At 40.8% G+C, this 17,753-nt stretch overlaps 1 protein-coding gene across 3 annotated transcripts in view; it reads right to left on the bottom strand.

Annotated features, from left to right (window-relative positions):
* Positions 1–17,737, bottom strand: part of CMTR1 (cap methyltransferase 1) — a 29,588-nt gene extending 11,851 nt beyond the window's left edge. For 2 of the 3 annotated variants that reach the window (XM_085320509.1, XM_085320524.1), the window contains exons 1-11: positions 17,536–17,737; positions 15,696–15,830; positions 10,653–10,795; positions 8,262–8,420; positions 6,833–6,925; positions 6,017–6,088; positions 5,258–5,352; positions 5,081–5,153; positions 4,679–4,877; positions 2,513–2,631; positions 1,107–1,203 (exon numbers count right to left, since the gene is read on the bottom strand). In XM_085320509.1, the coding sequence (XP_085176635.1) occupies positions 1,107–1,203; positions 2,513–2,631; positions 4,679–4,877; positions 5,081–5,153; positions 5,258–5,352; positions 6,017–6,088; positions 6,833–6,925; positions 8,262–8,420; positions 10,653–10,795; positions 15,696–15,825 (1,180 nt within the window). In that variant the 5' untranslated portion in view covers positions 15,826–15,830; positions 17,536–17,737. Of the gene's footprint in view, positions 1–1,106; positions 1,204–2,512; positions 2,632–4,678; positions 4,878–5,080; positions 5,154–5,257; positions 5,353–6,016; positions 6,089–6,832; positions 6,926–8,261; positions 8,421–10,652; positions 10,796–15,695; positions 15,831–17,457; positions 17,472–17,535 lie in introns of those variants that run through there. The other variant, XM_085320518.1, reaches the window with a different exon arrangement.
* Between the last annotated feature and the right edge of the window lie 16 nt (positions 17,738–17,753).

Raw genomic sequence — 17,753 nt, 5'->3', positions numbered from 1 at the left:
ACAAACAAAATAAATGTTTTTGTACAATTAAACAGTACCTGAAATACTTTCATAAAGTAGATCAGTGGGGTTGCATGAACAGTCTTCTCCATATTTCTGCAGTAAAAAGTAGTTCCCTGACCAGAATCAAACCAGTCTGCTTGCTGTCTCAAAAGCAACCCTTCTATCCTCCCCACAGAGACCAAATTGTGCAGTATGGCAGAGCAGCATACTATGCAAAAGCCCTGACAGAAGAGCAGCTCTGGTCTCTCCAATGAGAAGCTTCAGGTTGGAAGAAAATCAACAATTATCTAAACAAAATAATTGTTCATCTAGAGAAAGTATCTATGCTCTCTGCCTACAAACAAGGCTCCCGATTTCCCTCAGGGAAAAGAGGGCTGTGTCTATTCAGAGAGGAAAGACTTACAGAAGGTTGTTCTTTTTACCGTATCAACATCGAGATGCTACTGCTAAGCAGATCACTGCCTCAGATACTTACTTCTGAGCACAGCACAAGGTAAACAATAACCTGATGAAAATTGTTTTTCTCTTTCGCTCTTGTGCCTCAGTGCCAAATGCTAACTAAATTCAACACAAGAGAGGAGCTATTAAAACCAGATACAGCTGTTGTGTCCACCATTTGGCAGCAAGAGAGCTACAGCTAAGACAATAGCAGATTTTTCTGATCATAGAGATGATAGATTCAAGGGAAAAAAGCCACAAGTTAAAACAAAGGATGAATTGCATAAATACCATTGCCTGTTCCAAACAGCCTGCTAAAATAATTCAGGAAGCAGCTAGTATAGCTGAAACAAAGCTCAGATTTACTGTCCAGTCATTGTACTATTGACCTTAGTCCAAGACAATTAATTCCACATCAAAAAAATTTAAACTAATGCATTTTACCTCATTTTGTAATTAAAAACAGACATGATCATCTTATTTTTTCTTTTCTCTAAACTTTGAGATAATCATCTCAGGATGAATGGGAACACACTTACTAAATTCAATGCAACTCACCCTCACAGCAGTGCAAACATCATGGCATGTTAATAAAATTCTAAAGCATCCATCTGAAAAGCTGCTGATGCCTTAAAGAAGCAGTGAGATCAACAGATAAAACATACCTGTCCGGACAATAGACAGTGCTGTAAGAAACTGGCAAAGCATCAGTTGTTTGCTTAGTATTTCTTGCAGATTCTCCTGACCCTCCACAGAGAAGCCCTGCAATGCACATAGAATGTGATTAGCATCTCCACAAATCTGCTGCTCAAGCAAAAGATTCAGTACATCTGCATCRTGGAATCATGACAATTTCTACTTTTTAGAATAGAAATCATTGCCACCAGGAATTTTAATAGCAAGCATTGACATGACGCCGATTGACAGCTGGCTGAAAGGCAGAGCTCAGAGGGTCGTCATTAGTGGCATGGAGTCCAGTTGGAGGCCTGTGGCTAGTTGTGTCCCCCAGGGCTCAGTACTGGGTCCCATCCTGTTCAACTTCTTCATCARTGACCTGGATGAGGGGACAGAGTGCCTCCTCAGCAAGTTTGCTGATGATACGAAGCTGGGAGGAGTGGCTGATCCACCTGAGGACTGTGCTGTCATTCAGAGAGACCTGGACAGGCTGGAGAGTTGGGCAGAGAGGAACCTCAAGAGGTTCAACAAGGGCAAGTGCAGAGTCCTGCACCTAGGGAGAAATAACCCTAGGCACCAGTACAAGCTGGGGGCTGACCTTCTGGAGAGCAGCTCTGCAGAGAAAGATCTAGGAGTGCTGGTGGATGACAAGTTGACTGTGAGCCAGCAATGTGCCCCTGTGGCCAGGAAGGCCAATGGTATCCTGGGGTGCATTAGGAAGACTGTTGCCAGCAGGTCGAGGGAGCTGATCCTGCCCCTCTGCTCAGCCCTGGGGAGGCCTCATCTCGAGTACTCCATCCAGTTCTGGGCTCCCCAGTACAAGAGAGACATGGAGCTACTGGAGAGAGTCCACAGTAGGGCTATGAGGATGATCAGAGGACTGGAGCACCTGCCCTATGAGGAACAGCTGCGAGAGCTGGGCCTGTTTAGCCTGRGGAAGAAAAGACTGAGGGGGGAATCTTATCAATGTGTATAAAAGTACCTGAAGGGAGGGTGTCAAGGGGATGGGGACAAACTCTTTTCAGTYGTCCCATGCGACAGGACAAGAGGCAACGGGCACAAACTGAAACACAGAAGTTCCTCCTGAACGTGAGGGGGAATTTCTTCACTGTGAGAGTGACAGAGCACTGGAACAGGTTGCCCAGAGAGGCTGTGGAGTCTCCTTCTCTGGAGATATTCAAAACCCATCTGGATGTGATCCTGTGCAAGGTGCTCTAGGTGACCCTGCTTGAGCAGGGAGGTTGGACTAGATGATCTCCAGAGGTCCCTTCCAACCTTACCCATTCTGTGATAAATCTCACTTTGTAAGCATGGCCTGATGTTAAATCGTATACTATATACAGACTGAGGTATCAATTTTGGTCATTAGTGCAAGAAGAAAAAGAAAGGGACCAACCCCGTCAGCCATTAAGAAATGCACTCCCTTCCGATCGGTATTGTCTAAAACAAAATTCCGGAAAGCAGTGATGTTCTCTGGACGGGTGATGTCTCCATCTCCATCAATCCCTCCTTCTCCTAAGAGGAAAAAAGGAGGCAGTTACTAACATGTTTGCAGAGTATTGACAAAAGACCAGTACATACAGGCAATCTATTTACAGGCATTTAGTCCGCAACTACACAGACCTTGGTAAATGAGTAAGCATTAATGCATTCCCTTGTTCACCAAAGATGCTAGTTAACTTAAGAAAATTATGCAGATTGTGTGGTCAGAGCTAAACAAAGTCATATAATAACCATGCTCAAAATATGAGTTGTACATTAGCCTTGGCAAATGACAAATCATTCACTGCCCCCGAGACACAAACTGACTACATTACAATATAACACTCTCTCATTCAAGCAGGAATGAAACAGTTGAATCTACTAAAAATGTAAGCATCAATCTCATTGCATAGCTAACTGTAAGTAATGCATTTTACAGGCAAGGCAAAATTATTTGTATTGTGCATTGGCAATCTTCTGTTAAGAATTAGCATCATTCCAGAGTAACATAATGACCTATTTCCAAACACATTGTAAACTGGAATCAAAAAAGCACCAAAAATAAAAACAAAACTGTCCACATACTCCCTCTGTGTACAAACCCTATTTTTCTTTCTCTACTCCCATTATAAACTGATTTGTATTTCAGTTTTCTGATATGTCTCTCTAAAAATCAGATGTATGTACTCCCCCAGGATGACAATTTAGAAAATTAGTCTAAGGTGCATTCTAGAACTCACCAACTCTTGACTTTTAAGAATTCTGAACCTCTAGTTGGTAATAGCCCCTATAAATCTTCTACAACAACAGCCTCTATTAACTGAGCAACTAGATGTCTAGAAAGTAGCACAGATCAGGATGCATGATAGTGTTTTGAAAACTAAATTCCTCATCAATCCTGTCACTAAGTGAAGTGACCCTAGAATTTGTTGCCATTCTTCATAGCACAAATATCAAGGCAGTTTGTTTCCTTCCCATTGCTGGAAGAAAGTTTGTACATGTCTCACTAGACTTTATAGCATAATAGAGAGAAAAGGAATCAAGAAAATGCATCAAAGTCATTGGACTATTCATTTCTGCAAGTCTCTCCTCTCTCCTAAAGAGCACCAGTCTATGAAGATCCAAAYGCTGCAACTATTAGAATGTGTTTATCTGCCCCACTGCCCTTGCCATGAACTACTTATTTAATTGATCTAATCTTCAACCGCTAATCATTCTCTAAGAGTTCATGACCAGCTGTCAGAAATGTCAGCCAGCAAAAGTTACAGTGGTAGGGAAAAATAGAAGTGTGATTAAGTGGAAAAGCAAGCTGGCTATTGCCAGATAGTCACACTTGACTTCTCTTTACGCAGTCTAGAAARAAAAGCAGGAAGATTAGCAATCCTTGTATTTCCCTTCCTACATACAGGCTACACAGACAGAGGGTTCAGTCATATCAGTAGGTTTAGCAAATTACCATCCATGAGATGAGATGCAGTAACCATCTGTTTACCTGTACTTAATCTGTCACAAATGCAAGGTGAAATATGTTAGTTTAAATATCTTTGGATTAAAAAGTTCATTAAGTCACAGAGATTCAGCCATAGCTTCAAGCTCAAATCTGATTTAYTGGTCTTTGCTAAAAATCCAGAATCAATTATCAAAGCAGAGCTAGAGATGCCTGATACAGAAGTAGACTGCCTGTCAGGCAAGTAAGGTTTCTATTTCTGGCTCTGCTCACAAATCTTTAGGCAAGTCACCTCAACCACTATGTTTCAGGCCAACAGCAGTAAAGTGGGAGAAATAGCAGCAAGCAACCTTAAAGCACATTATAATTTTCAAATAATTGCTCAAATAGAAAATATTACAAGGGACACATTCCCAGGGCAGACTAGAACTAACTGTGGAAACATGGCAGTGTGCAGGCTCTGCAATCTCAACCACTTCGTCAGACAACAGTCCCCTTCTATCTTACAAAGCGGCTTCCAGGAACAGACTTCTCTTAGATCCCCACAGTGGTATCAATATCAGCCCCACTCCTGATAGAGAGGCTGCAATAAAAACAAAAACATGAGGTAACACTCACATGTGTGCTACATACCATAGTAAGGTTCAAAGAGCTCACTGGAGGCAGAATAGAAGTCCTCTAGTTTAAAGTCATTTGGTCCTTTCAAGGTCATGCCAAATCCTTTTGCATGCCATTTTCGCCTCCACAGGACATACTCAGAGAAGCCCCCGGGGCCAGCACACACATCAGCAAAGTAAAGCAGCTCTGCTTCTCGCTCCTTTATTAAGGGCCTCTGCAAAAGGAAACTGAGGAAATTCTACTGACCCAGTAACAGCTCACATCAGTCAAACTAGATATACTATCAACTACACCACCAAGACAGTCTCTCTTAAGCACTTGCTTTCTCAGCTAATAGCCTACGGACTCTCCTTTCTCCCCATCTTCTCCATTCTCTGAGACAGCACAGCTGTTTGAAAGTTAAATAGAAGCCCTCACCCCCTGGGAGTCCTTAGGATTTGTAAACATGTAGTCAAAGACATGGTCCATATTTGCCATCTTCATTGCAGCTCTGTGAACACACAAAAAGGGACCTATTTAGTTTCAACCTTGGTTCTCAAGGCTGAGAGGGGACAAAAGTAGGAAAGGGGCTACACAACTAGAAGTTCTGCAAACCTGTTCAGGAAGAAGACTCCACGGATCATCTCATAGGGGTTAGATCTTGTCCGAGCTCGACGCATTTCTTCTCCATCCAGCTCATCAAATACACTCTGCATAAAGAGAAATAAAACTGAGTCAGACTTGCTACAGGCTTGAGGGATAGCTAGGCACAAGCATTTCCAATCCTCATGCTTTTTTCTTCTTGGACTGTTAATTCTATCTTGGGTTTGGTCTTCACAATACAGAATGGTTTTTTCAGTCACATAATATCCAGACTTCTAAGCTGCCCCATTTCTCAAATGAATTTAGCAACATTGAAGAATTCTGTACTGACAGCTCCACAGCCTGATAGCCTAGTTAGTCACCTAAAAAGCAGTCACAGCCCAAGGGTTTTCTCCAATACATACACACGCTCTATCTGCCCTTCTACTGCAATTCATAGAGGCATGATTAAATCCAGGAGGGGAGATGGAACATACAAGAAAGGAAAGGAAGTTTATTTCCTTAGCTCATTCAAGTCTTCAGACTTCCAGCTGAACTGGCTAAAAAAAGAGAAACCACTAATTTCATTCATCTATTTGAATGCTGAGATGTGAAGCAGGTCACAGAACAAACAATAACAACTAGGATTCTAGGTTATACCAGTGGCATAGAGGTGAGAGAGGATGCCTGAGCACTTACTAATCACCTAAGCACATTACTCAATCCTTTCCAATTATTTATTTCACTTGCTTCCCTAAAGCCTAAATCCACTCTGTAGAGAAAGGAACTCACCTTGCACTGCAGGACATTACGTAAAAGCTCTTCGCCACAGAACTCCGTTTCATCTTCAATCACCATCTTCCTCTGGATCAAGATAAGAACACATAGACAGCACTCAGCACAYATGGTATCAGTAATTTCAGAATGTAAAACGCAACAGCGATGGATGAAGCTTGCCAACCACATACTGGGCTGTATTAGCAAATGTCTAGCCAGCAGGCCAAGGGGCTACTCCCCTCTATTCAGCATCTTGAGACCATATCTTGAATATTGCATCCAGATTAGGATTCCCCAGTACAAGACAGACAGATTCATATATAGGAGTGAGCCCAGCAAAAGGGCCACCAAGGTGCTGTGGAGGGCAGAAGCACATGACATATGAGAAGCACTGAGGGAACAGTTCATTCTGTCTGGAAAAGGAAAAAAAGAGAAAAAAGTAGTTGTCTACTACCTAATGGTAGGAAACAAAGAAAATGAATCTAGACTCTTCTCAGAAGTGCATAGTGATAGGAGAAAAGGCAATGGACACAAGCTGCAACACAAAATATGCTGTATAGAGTTTCTTTGTGTGTGTGATAGTCAAACACTGAAAGAGAAACCAAGATAGGCTGCAAGATCTCCATCTTTGGAGAGATGCAAAACTCAATCAAATAAGGCCCTGAAGAACCTGATCCAGCTGGACCTGCTTTAAGTAGGAGGTTGCACTAGTAACTTCCAGAAGTTCCCTCTAGACTAAATTATTCTATGATTCTTTGACAAGACAACCATTCCAGCCTGAGTACTCCTGCATCTTCTTAGGCTAGTAAGTACTGGGATCTGGAAAATTACCTTCCCCACAGTCATCCACTCCTCCAGCTCCTGGGCATCAGGGATTTCTGTGGTGCATCCTGTACACCAGTCCACCTCCTCATAGGCACTGGGCTGCAAACACAAGAAATGGTAAAGGTCAGAGAATTTTTTGCTAATAAAATATAACAACTAAGTGCTCCCCAAAAGCTTGACGCTCACTCCTCCCATAACGGGCTTCTACCATAMTTTCTGGGCCAAGCACAATTTTCTCTCCTAGACTGTAACATGTCATTCTTCGTGGAAAAAAAAGTGAAATAACTTTGATCAGAGTCCTACAAATAGTAAGGGCATAAAGCCTAGTAGTCTCACAGTGCGTTTTAGAGCTATCGCAAGAGAGATAGTTACAGGCAAGAAAAAAAAAAATCTTGATGATACTTTACACAGCCTTTCTTTTCAGTTCTTTCTGAAAGGCTCTCACAAAACAGCTAGTTCAAGCTTCAACCAGCTTTTGTCAATCTTGGGAAGGAATTGTTACAGCAATAAAGATTAAAGTGACTCCACTCCTCCACACAGAGTCTGCTAACACTCATTCACCTTCTCCTTATAATTGAATTGTAATTATTAATAGTATTATAATAGCATCATCTACAAAGACCAATCACATATGACATCTAACTGTTCTGTGAGCTACGGAAACACACTGGAGAACGAACCCAAAGAGCCTACAAGAAGAGGTCTCAGACTTCTGGCTTGCAACAGATAACCTCTGATGTTATTTATAACTACTGAAAATAAAACAAATCAAAGAAAGGAGGTGAAGTACTACAATGTGCACCATACTTCACTTGACAGGCATTACTGTCCTTGGCTAATGGGACCTTTCGGCTTACTCTCCAGAGGACCAAATGCCTAGGACTCAGTTTCGTTTTTTTGTTAGTTTTTAACTACAACACATGCCAGCTATTTCACACCAAGCGAGGCTTTACTTTGATGACATCCATTTCTATTTCCCAATTTTCTTCCCTGTTGAAAAGCTTGACAAGATGCAGGAATACAGCAGGTCTGCATTTTATTTGGGACTATTAAGCACAGCTAGAAAAGTTACTTTAGAAAAAAACCTCAAAACATCAGAAAACCTACAGAGGCATGAAAAACACTGACACACAGAATAAAAATAGTAAACAGAAAACAGCTTGATGGTAATCTTCGATCACCTTCTCTCCTGCAAATATGGAAACAAAATGTATAGRTCACAGCAACAACCTGAGACTGATTTTTCACCAGCTTATTAATACAGGTGAACAAAAACAAGTTTTGATGTGCTTTTCTGGGACAAAATGAGGCCTGGATCTATCCAGCAGATCCATTTGACAGCAGCCAGTTATATCAGAAAATAGTAAAAAACATTCCCACAGGGTGAATCCCGAAAATGTCAACAGAAAAAAGATTCAAAACAGGACATACTTACCTCTGGTTCATCCTGCCAGTCAATATTCAGCTCCCCATCAAATCCTTTGAGGGTCAGCCCAAAGCCTCTCCTTCCCTTCTGACTGGAGGCCTCAACAATATCCTTTCTGCCYTGGCCATATTTTCCCAGACCTTCTCCTTCACGGAAGCCCATCTTGGCCTACAAAGAAAGCAAAATGACACATCACACTGAAGTGAATTGAACGCATCGATCGCTCTTAATCTSAGCTGTAGTTTTCAAGACTTGATGTCAAGTTCACCTCACCGAGGCAGGAAGGAGAGAAGTAGATCCAGAAAACGATGCTTGAAAAGATAACGCATTACAAAGGGTTCAGTAATGCAGGAAGAGCCTGCTCAGATAGAAAAGTAGTGAGGAGCCAGGAGCCATTTGTTACCAAGTTCAGCRAGTGTGGATTGTTCATAAACCAAAAGATACTGACACAGGAAAAAAAAAATAATGTTTTGATGATTTTTTTTTGTGGAAATGTAGTCACACATGCACACAGATATCTGCAAGTGTCAGTTAAAAATTCAGAGGAGGACTTCAAGACTGCTCCAGAAATGCATTATCTCTTAGCTTAAAAGGAAAATCTTCACTAACTGCTACTTTTTAAGGCTTTTCTCTTCATAGATCTTAGCAACAAGAACACAACAACATGAGTGTGAACAGAGTCAATTCCACTTCTGGTATGCATCCACAAGACAGTAAGTAAATAAAAGACCTAGAAAAGTGTCACATCAATGAATAATTTATCTGCATCTCCTGCCCTGTGTAAAGCAGCAATGACATTGTTAAYTGCCAGTCTGTATGAGAAAGAGTGCAAAAATATTATACATGCTTTATACAAAGATACGTAGTGTTCCACCACTGCCTTTGCTATCTGGCTTTGAATCTGAGTTATCACATCTTGAAATATGTGCATTAAGCATGACAGTCACTGAACCTGTTAAACACTAATTTTCCGAGAACAGAATAGTGAACRTCTTTTACTTAATGCTATCAAGTGATTCAGCTAGAGTTCAGAACAATCTTTATATCCGAGTCAATAAAGCTGTACAAACAAAAGCTTTCTGAATTCAGACATACAGAGTCCCCACACCATGGCAATTGAAGACACATACCTACTCGGCTCTGGAGACAGCTCTACAYGTTAAAGACAGTCTGTCTGGTGCTAGAATCTGCAAACTGCAGCCCAGGTGGCAAATAATTCTGAATGATCACCAGCAGGATTTACCCACAGAGGAGCACATTAACAATCAGTAACTCAGTCTCCAGATCCTGCAGAGTTTTAAATTCATCAGGAACGGAAAGTTCCTGTTTTGTAAGCATATGATCTTGCTGATTAGTAATAGTTCAACTCTTTGAAAAACWGTATCACCCAATTCCCATAAGCAGCAATACAAACAGTAATATCTGTAAGTGGAAATCTGGCTGTGAAAGGACATACCACATAGTATCAAACTAGGAACCTTCCCAGACCAGCAACTACTTTGTAAGAGATTTGGGGAGCAAAACATCATACTTACCACTACTAATAGTCACAGTATAGTTAATTTGCCAAGCCTTCCATTTAATGTAGGACTATCTGTGTATATGCAAGTCAAAATTCACAAGATACCAGATGAACTAATGTGCCGCAGTTAACCCTGTGTCACTTTGAAAAAAAAAAAAATCTGTCTTCACACTTTTTGTTTCAATATATTTGATTCAGTCACACTGATTTTCAAAAGCAAAGATGAGTAAAGAAGAGTCTGGTTCTACAAAAGGTTAMATTATTAAATACCAACCTTTGGAGGCAATTCTGAAACTAAGGCAAAGCAAAGGAAYAGTTACTGCACTGGAGGCTTCTACGATCTGCTTCAAGAAAACATCCTCACTTGGAAAAAGCATTACAAACTTCACAAGTCAGAACTTCATTAACAATTTCACAGCAGCGCAAAACACAAGCATAACTACCGCTCCTCAAGTTAACAGCTGCATTTAAACCAATCTCAAAGATTAGCAGAAATAGGAATCTTCCAAATTTCTAGAGGCCTGAGGCTCGCAGGAATAAGCTTCTGTGCAGTAGGCACGTGCAGTAAAAGACAGACTTGGACTTGAATGAAAAATACAATTATAAGCACAAAAGTCTCTCTTGTAAGAGGGAAAGATTAYACTCACTGTAGTTTCAGGTTTGTAATTAAGAAGGTATAAATCACTGATTGACCTTGCTGCAGCTAGAACTGCTGATGCTTTCATTGCGGGCATAAAAAGTCCAATAGTAAGCATAGAGAAAAAAAAATCTCTTAAAATAGACCTTTTTTAAAAAAAAAAAAAAAAAAAAAAAAAAAAACTTTGTCCTCACATACTCATGAAGTCTTAATAATCTCATACAAAATCATTTTGACCTACCATGAGCTTTTGGGAGACACTGTTATACATAGAGTAGCGGGATGAAGTACCCTCCACAAGAGAGTCTTGCTTGAACTCATTGCTGAAGACTGGTCTTTTTTCATCACTCTCACTATCAGACCCACTGCTGCTACTGGAAGACTCTGAAAACAAAACAGTAGRAGAAGTGAATACAAAAATAAAAAGAAAAATGGAATCAAGGCATCTCAGCTACCACATCAARAACTTTAAGGTGTGTTTTATTCAATCCTCTCAATGAATACAAGCTCAAATAGGACACTTCAGTATCTCATGTGTGTTACAGAAACCATGCAGGTGCAATGTAAAATACTATCTGGAACCAATACCTGSTTACATTCTTAATTTTACTGAATGGTTAACACTCCTTTTTCTCAGGGGTCCATATGATCTCYCTCAGCCTGTAATAAACATTTTAGACACTCGGATTTCAAACATGCCAAAASGCCTGGCAAACACCATTATGGCAGCAGCAAAGGCCACAGCACGATCATCATGGCACATTACTGTGTCTGACCTTTCAAATGATCCCAGGCAGCTGGGAAAGTCCATGAAGAGTTCCTCCTGAGCATAACAATAATTACTGAYGCCTTGGTAAATCATATTGGATTCTCCTCATTTCCCTATCCAGCTACAGGATTGAACACAATCCCTGACCTAACCACAAATTCATATCATGCAACACAGACATGCAGCAAATGGACAATACTGCAGAAAGAAGAGAAGATTTAAGTCCTTTTAGTCCCCATAATAWACTTCACTTTGATTCAATTACCCACTTCAGCAGCATGATCCACAAGCTCACTATGGAAAATGAGACTGTTTCACCACCAATTTTGCACAAGCATCACTTGCCCTATAGGTCTTTCACGGAAAGGTTTAACCTACATAGGTTATCCTTCCCATAGAAGGATACAGACTAGAACACAGCCAATTTCTCATTACCATTGTGGGTCTAYCAGTACATTAATTTCATGTTTTCCAAATTCAACTGGCTATCCCAATATTCCTTTCGGCACGCTACATCTTTTGGAAAACTCTTAACTGAGAACAGTTTAATATAACAACATGGATATGCTATGGACCACTAATGATCTGAGGGCCGCAGTTTAAAAACACTAAGTAAATAACCACTTCTTTGCTACATTCTAGAGCAAAACCATGCTATTAAGATTTCCCAAATGTTATTCTGATAGAACTAACCTTAAAGCTTCTGGTTTCCTTCTTTCACAACAGCAGGCCAGTATACATCTTATTCTTTACCCTGCATGTATGCAGCACAGGACTGCAGCCTCAAGCAGCACAGGTACCTTAGCTGGCTAGATTCTACTAATACACCCAGGTGTGGTACCATCTTCAGTAATACGAAGAAAATAGAGTAAAGCACAAATTCCAACAAAAAYGGAGTGGTAAGTCCCTTTTTGAAAGTAGTTTGGCATGTATCTTCCCCCAACCTGCTGCTCAAAATTATCCAGGCCACTATGACTGCATTRAGCGTATTTGCACCAGATTATCACATATGCTCACTGCCATGGTGCAGAGCAAGTTGTACACTTTGGCTCAACTACATCTAATTACATATACAGAAGGTTGCTAAAACAGTGTAAAGTCCAATCCCTGCAGGTRCTCAATGCCTACATTAGCTTGTCTAGTATAACCACCTCTTTTACCAGCARTTTACCTTGGCCTCACAGAATCCAGCTTTACAGAAAAATGAAGAAAAAAAAAGAAACCCACTCAAACCACAGYTTACCCAAACCCAGGAAGCTCCAGGCTAGAAAGGTAGCACTTYGGCTGTCTGAGAAAGAAGCTGCAGCTGCTCCTAACAGAGGGGTTGAAGCTCCCTAACTGCATCCTTGCAGGCAGAGTGCTGTACAGTCCTTGCTCCCATACAGAGTCTTCTGCTCAACACCAAGAKCTCCTCTTCCACACAACAATAAACCTCATCACTTTATGCTCCAGGAAGCRAAGACAGAAAACCCTAATTTTGGATGAAATCACTTGGCCCACCCCAAAACAGCACCAGGGACAGGTTCCTCCTGCTTCTGGTAAGAATAGGTATTTCTTTTCCCCATGTCATGTGCACCTAAAACAGCAGCAACAGCATGGAAGCAGACTAACTGATATGGTTGCATTTGAAAGGTTAGCTTCACCACCATAAGGCTTACCACTACTTTTAGAATGAAAGCTGACACTAGGAACAATTGTAAGCGTCCAAAACAGTGATGTGGAAAACTTAACAAAACAGAGGAGCCCTTAGAGCATCTTCCTCTTCCTAGATTACCCATGCTGACTGCATCTTTCAGTTGATTCCAAGGCATTATAATAAGCCCATGAAGTTACTTCAAATTTGCTTTARCAAATACAAAGAATTTCTTCTAAGCAGTAAGCCCTGTTAGGCTGCTCTTCTCTCTTTAAATCCATTACAGATAGTAGAGATGCATCAAAAGARTTTGCAATCTTACAGTCTGTTACAGTGTCCCAGTCAAATGAATGTGATATTAAAGAAAAGCAAGAAGCCTAATTTTTTAATAAGTGTGGTCTGATTCAAATCAAAACAAATGCAATTGTTGTAAACAATGCTGAATGAATTATTTGGCCAGGTCCACAGAAGGAATAGYTATTATTGTAAAAGGTAATATAAAATCCAAAAGTCTTGACACAGTGAGTCATTCATTAAAAGAAATGCTGTGCCACTGTGATTTTTGGCAGATGCTGTCTTACTACATTTTAAGAGTGGGAGAAACAAGTCACACTGAAACATTAATTCCRCAGTGAGGAGCCCAAGTTACATCAGGATTTTAAAGATGAACTGATGAATTCTTTTCCTCCKCGCAACAAAATAAAGCTAAGGAAGAAACAGGTCATGCCTGATAAAGCCYTTAAGAGCCGTAACAGGCAAATGGTGTAACGTGAATGCAATTAACTAAACTAATATGATTACCCTCCTAACATCAYGAATCAATTAAAGAATTACTTTGCCAAACCTAAGTGACAACTAGACAACTATAACTGCTTCTGTAAGAATCTCATGTGATAATCTGCTAAACTTTTACTACTGAAATYCAGAAAGTTATTTTAAATTTTTGCTGAAGAGAGTTTTCACCTGGACTAGCGAAGCAGTTACTGACAGATTTGGGAGAAAGAGAACACAGATCTGGAGAAAGAGATATAATATATCAATGGAAGAGAACTGCAACATTTCTGTTATTGAAAAAGAGYAATAGCTCACAGGCTAGCTTCTTGCTTGAATATCAAACATCAGTTGAATATAAAAAGAAAAGCACATATGATAGATCTTACAGAACACAAATTAGCTTATTAATATTCATCAGTTATAGACAAATGGTGGCTTATTCAAGCAGGTTAAATATCAGTCTAGTTTAAAGAATTTGATGGAGATGATAGAACAGGCACTCAAAATAAATTGGATCAAAGTCACCTGAAACTCACAGAGCAGAGCCTACACAGGTACAAAACAATGAGCTGCCCAACTGAGGGCTGTACCTATGCCTAACTCTACTGTGGGACCTATTCAGGAAGCAAGTAGGCCTGTATGAGCTGTAGTCATCACTGCAGYTCTACAGCTGTGAGATGCCCAAACYGATTTGCTCTGGGCTGGATACAACTGGGATCTAGATGGGAATCAGGTGATAATCGTTTGACTCACAGCCTGCTTCACACCAAGCAGGAAGCCCTAAAACCCAYGGAGTCCTTCCCCTTTTCTTCTTGTAAAGCCACTGTAAGAATGAAAGAATAGCATTATTTTCCTCCCCAAAATTTGCCTAGCACCACTGCATTCACATCAAGTTAATATGGCTGAGCAGTCCATAGAGACTACCAGAGAWGCATTTTACTATGGGCAGTATCAATTTGTTTCAAAAACATTAAGAGTTATAGCCTATTTTGACCCGTAACTGAACTAAATGACCAAATAAGTAGAGAGGAGGAAAAGAAGAAAACAAACACTGGCTTGAAATGTTTAGCCCAGCCCCAAGTGCAAGCTGCGTTCCCTACCAACTCTCACACCCTATARCTCTAACTCCCCCATTCACCTCCAGTCTTGCCAGACACATACATGACAGACACTCTCTGCCACTGTGCCTGCTCCCAGCCACTGTGCCTATTCCCAGCCAAACTGACCCACTCATTTTCCGTATCTGTCCCCTTTCCATTTTCACAATATTCTGTGCCCAGAAACCATCTTGCTAGCAGTTTGTTAACCATGGAAATCCCAAGACKCAAAAGTAACAGGTGGGAGTGTGAGGCAGCATGAAATGCCAACTTGTGAGTGTTTATAGCACCCTGCAACAGGGATAGCAATTGTGTAGGGCATTCTTGTTGTCTTTGGTATATTCCAAGCCCTGGAGAGAAAGCAAGTCCAGCTTGAGGAAAGTTAGAAAACAGATACAGTTAATTCTAAACCATTTTTAATTTACGAAATCAAACACCTGTGAGCCCTCACAACTCTTACACAAAAGTCACACTGAATTAGCAAGAGAGATGGTCTTACAACCCRGGAATCCCAGCCAACTCACCCCTTGCACACATCTCAGTTTGTCCCAGCTGCAAAAATTGGGATAATATTTCTGAATTGTTCTTACAAAGTGAGATTACCATGCTTCATTACCACATATCACAAACAACTACTCACTAATGAAAGCTTCCAAAACAGAAAAAAACAGAGACTGAAAAGACTGATACTGCTGATTTATAGTCTAATATCTGTAAAGATTCTGTCTTTGGTCATCTACCTCCAAGTTTTATTTTCTATGTCTGAATTCATATAATTCCCAGGTTAAAATGTCTGCATGAGATTTTAGAAAGGGAGAAGGGGTTTTTCAAAATAATTTTTAAAGCTTAAAAACAAAAAACAGTTCGAGTTTGTGAATAAAAATAAAACATTTTTTTCTCCTAAAGAAAAAGCATGCCCTTGAAGCTCAAGCCCTTAATTAGGATTTAGGTTCAACTCCTAGCTATTATTTAGATCCCCTGCAGTGATACACACACTAACTCCAACCTTACCTTGAGTCATATGGTTACTAAATTGAGTTTCATCATCTGAAGTAGAACTGAGGGTTAATCCTAAGTCTTCTATCCTCTTCTTCTGCTTCTTYTGTGGGCTGCTAAACTCCGGCTCTGCCCTTCTCTTCATTTTTACTGAAAGAAAAAAAAAGTCACACTTGGTAAACATTAAGACAGTCAACTTTTTTCCGCTTGCTGAACAGTAAGGTGCAGATCTCATACTGGCAACACTGTGGCATACGTCATTTTATGGACTATTCAGTGGTACCCTTCTCAACTTAAATTTCCTTTAGGTAAACATATTGGATTCTTTTTAGATCATCTACTCAATAGTTGGTCTAACTAATCAAACAGGAAAACTATAAAGAAGCTTCCCTATTGCCAATGACTTGAATTTAGAATCATTTCTACAACCTACTCACCATTAAATACTAGCAGCTTACAAGAACCAAGGTTTCAGCACTTAGATAACGTACTGAATCAAAGATTCACTTCATCCAAACACAAAGAAGAGGAAGCAAGGTAAATCTAAAGGCAAACACATAGGTGGAATCAATTTCCAACAAAAGAATCTCAACATCTCTAACCTTACTCATGGTAACATTAATTACAAAATGAGCTTTTCTACATTAATTTTACAGTAGAACTTTATTAAATTCAAAAATTCACAGTTCTTGGGAGGGGGTTGATGTTTGCTATTTGTTTGTTTGTTTTTACCATCAGACATCACTGGCAAGACACCAAGTTTCTGGATGTGCCAGATAAAACTTTGCATAAACCCAGGAAAAGGAGTATCATTCAAGGCTGAGTTAATAGGACCYAGGTAGAAAAAGCCTGCAGAGAAGTGCCAAGAAATAGGAAAACAAGTGAAAATCAAAAGGCATAGATTACTGTAGCACTAGCTAAACTTTCTTGCTATTGGTGACAAGCAATAAAAACCAATTAACATTTTATTATGCTACATATGAATGCTAGATTAGAAAAAGAGCACTGAGTGAGCTTCTGATTCTAACCCTGTCACCAGAATTGTTTCCACAAACTTAYAGAGCTCCATTTAAAATCAGTCCTTTTATTCACCTCTATGACCCTGTCTGGAAGACCATCTCAGARCTTCACTGCATTGTGGCTACAAAATCTTTTCAGCTCCAGCAGAAGTTCAGTCACAGCCAACTTATGGTTATTTGCTCTTGTGCAAATACAGACCTCTAGCTTAATAAACAGGGCAAGAAGAAAGCTAAGTATCTCCAATGTACTGGGAAACAACAATTATATTTCTTCTCAGATCTTGTCTGATTAAGAAACTCTTACCTTATCCTTTCTAGTTTTCTCTCAAAATCTCCACCTTCTTAGTCTTACTAATCGTCCCTCAGTACCCCCATTTTTCTCTTGGGCATCAAACCATGCAAAACTAACTGAAAAGTAAACTACAGGAGATACACAAGGTGACATTATCCCCATCTAATYTGAGTCAATGCCACAAGATTTGCCCCGTTCTTAAGACTGGTGTAAGCTAGATAAAACAGAGCTGAATCCAACCATCAGACACACGCACACCTACGCCCTGTAACCCATAAACACTGATGCTTTAATTTAAATCAAGGATACATCTTAGTCATTACTCTCTCTCTCTAGGGCAGAATGGCACTAGCCAGCAAAACCAAGCCCTCAGACTCAGCAAGCTCCCCTCGACAGGAAGCATCTCCTTATTTCTGCTCACTTTTGCCAATTCCTGAAAATTTCAAACATCGTCATTGATTCACACCAGGCAGCGTGCAGCACCCTTTCCGGCATGGCAACGAGGAGCTCGGAGCCCTCTCCGGTGCCTAACCCTGCCGCTCACCGGGGATGTCCAGGCTCGCACGCAGCCACGGTGCAGCACCCGCCGCACGCTCGCTCCCGTCACTATTTCACGTGACGCCCTCGGGGGCGCTCCCGGGGCTGCCGCCGCTCACACAACGCCGCCTCCCGCGGACGGCCGGCAGCAGCCGCCGGCGGGCTCCGCGCAGCGCAAGCCCACGCGGTGCCCAGCGGCGGCGGGCGGCTCTTCGCTAAGCGCCC

This window comes from Rhea americana, unplaced genomic scaffold (genome assembly GCF_003343005.1).
Source record: "Rhea americana isolate MKP2758 unplaced genomic scaffold, rheAme1 scaffold_119, whole genome shotgun sequence".
Lineage (NCBI taxonomy): Eukaryota > Metazoa > Chordata > Aves > Rheiformes > Rheidae > Rhea > Rhea americana.
The sequence above is the reverse complement of the archived record's forward strand: the minus strand, read 5'-3'. Positions and strand labels throughout refer to the sequence as shown.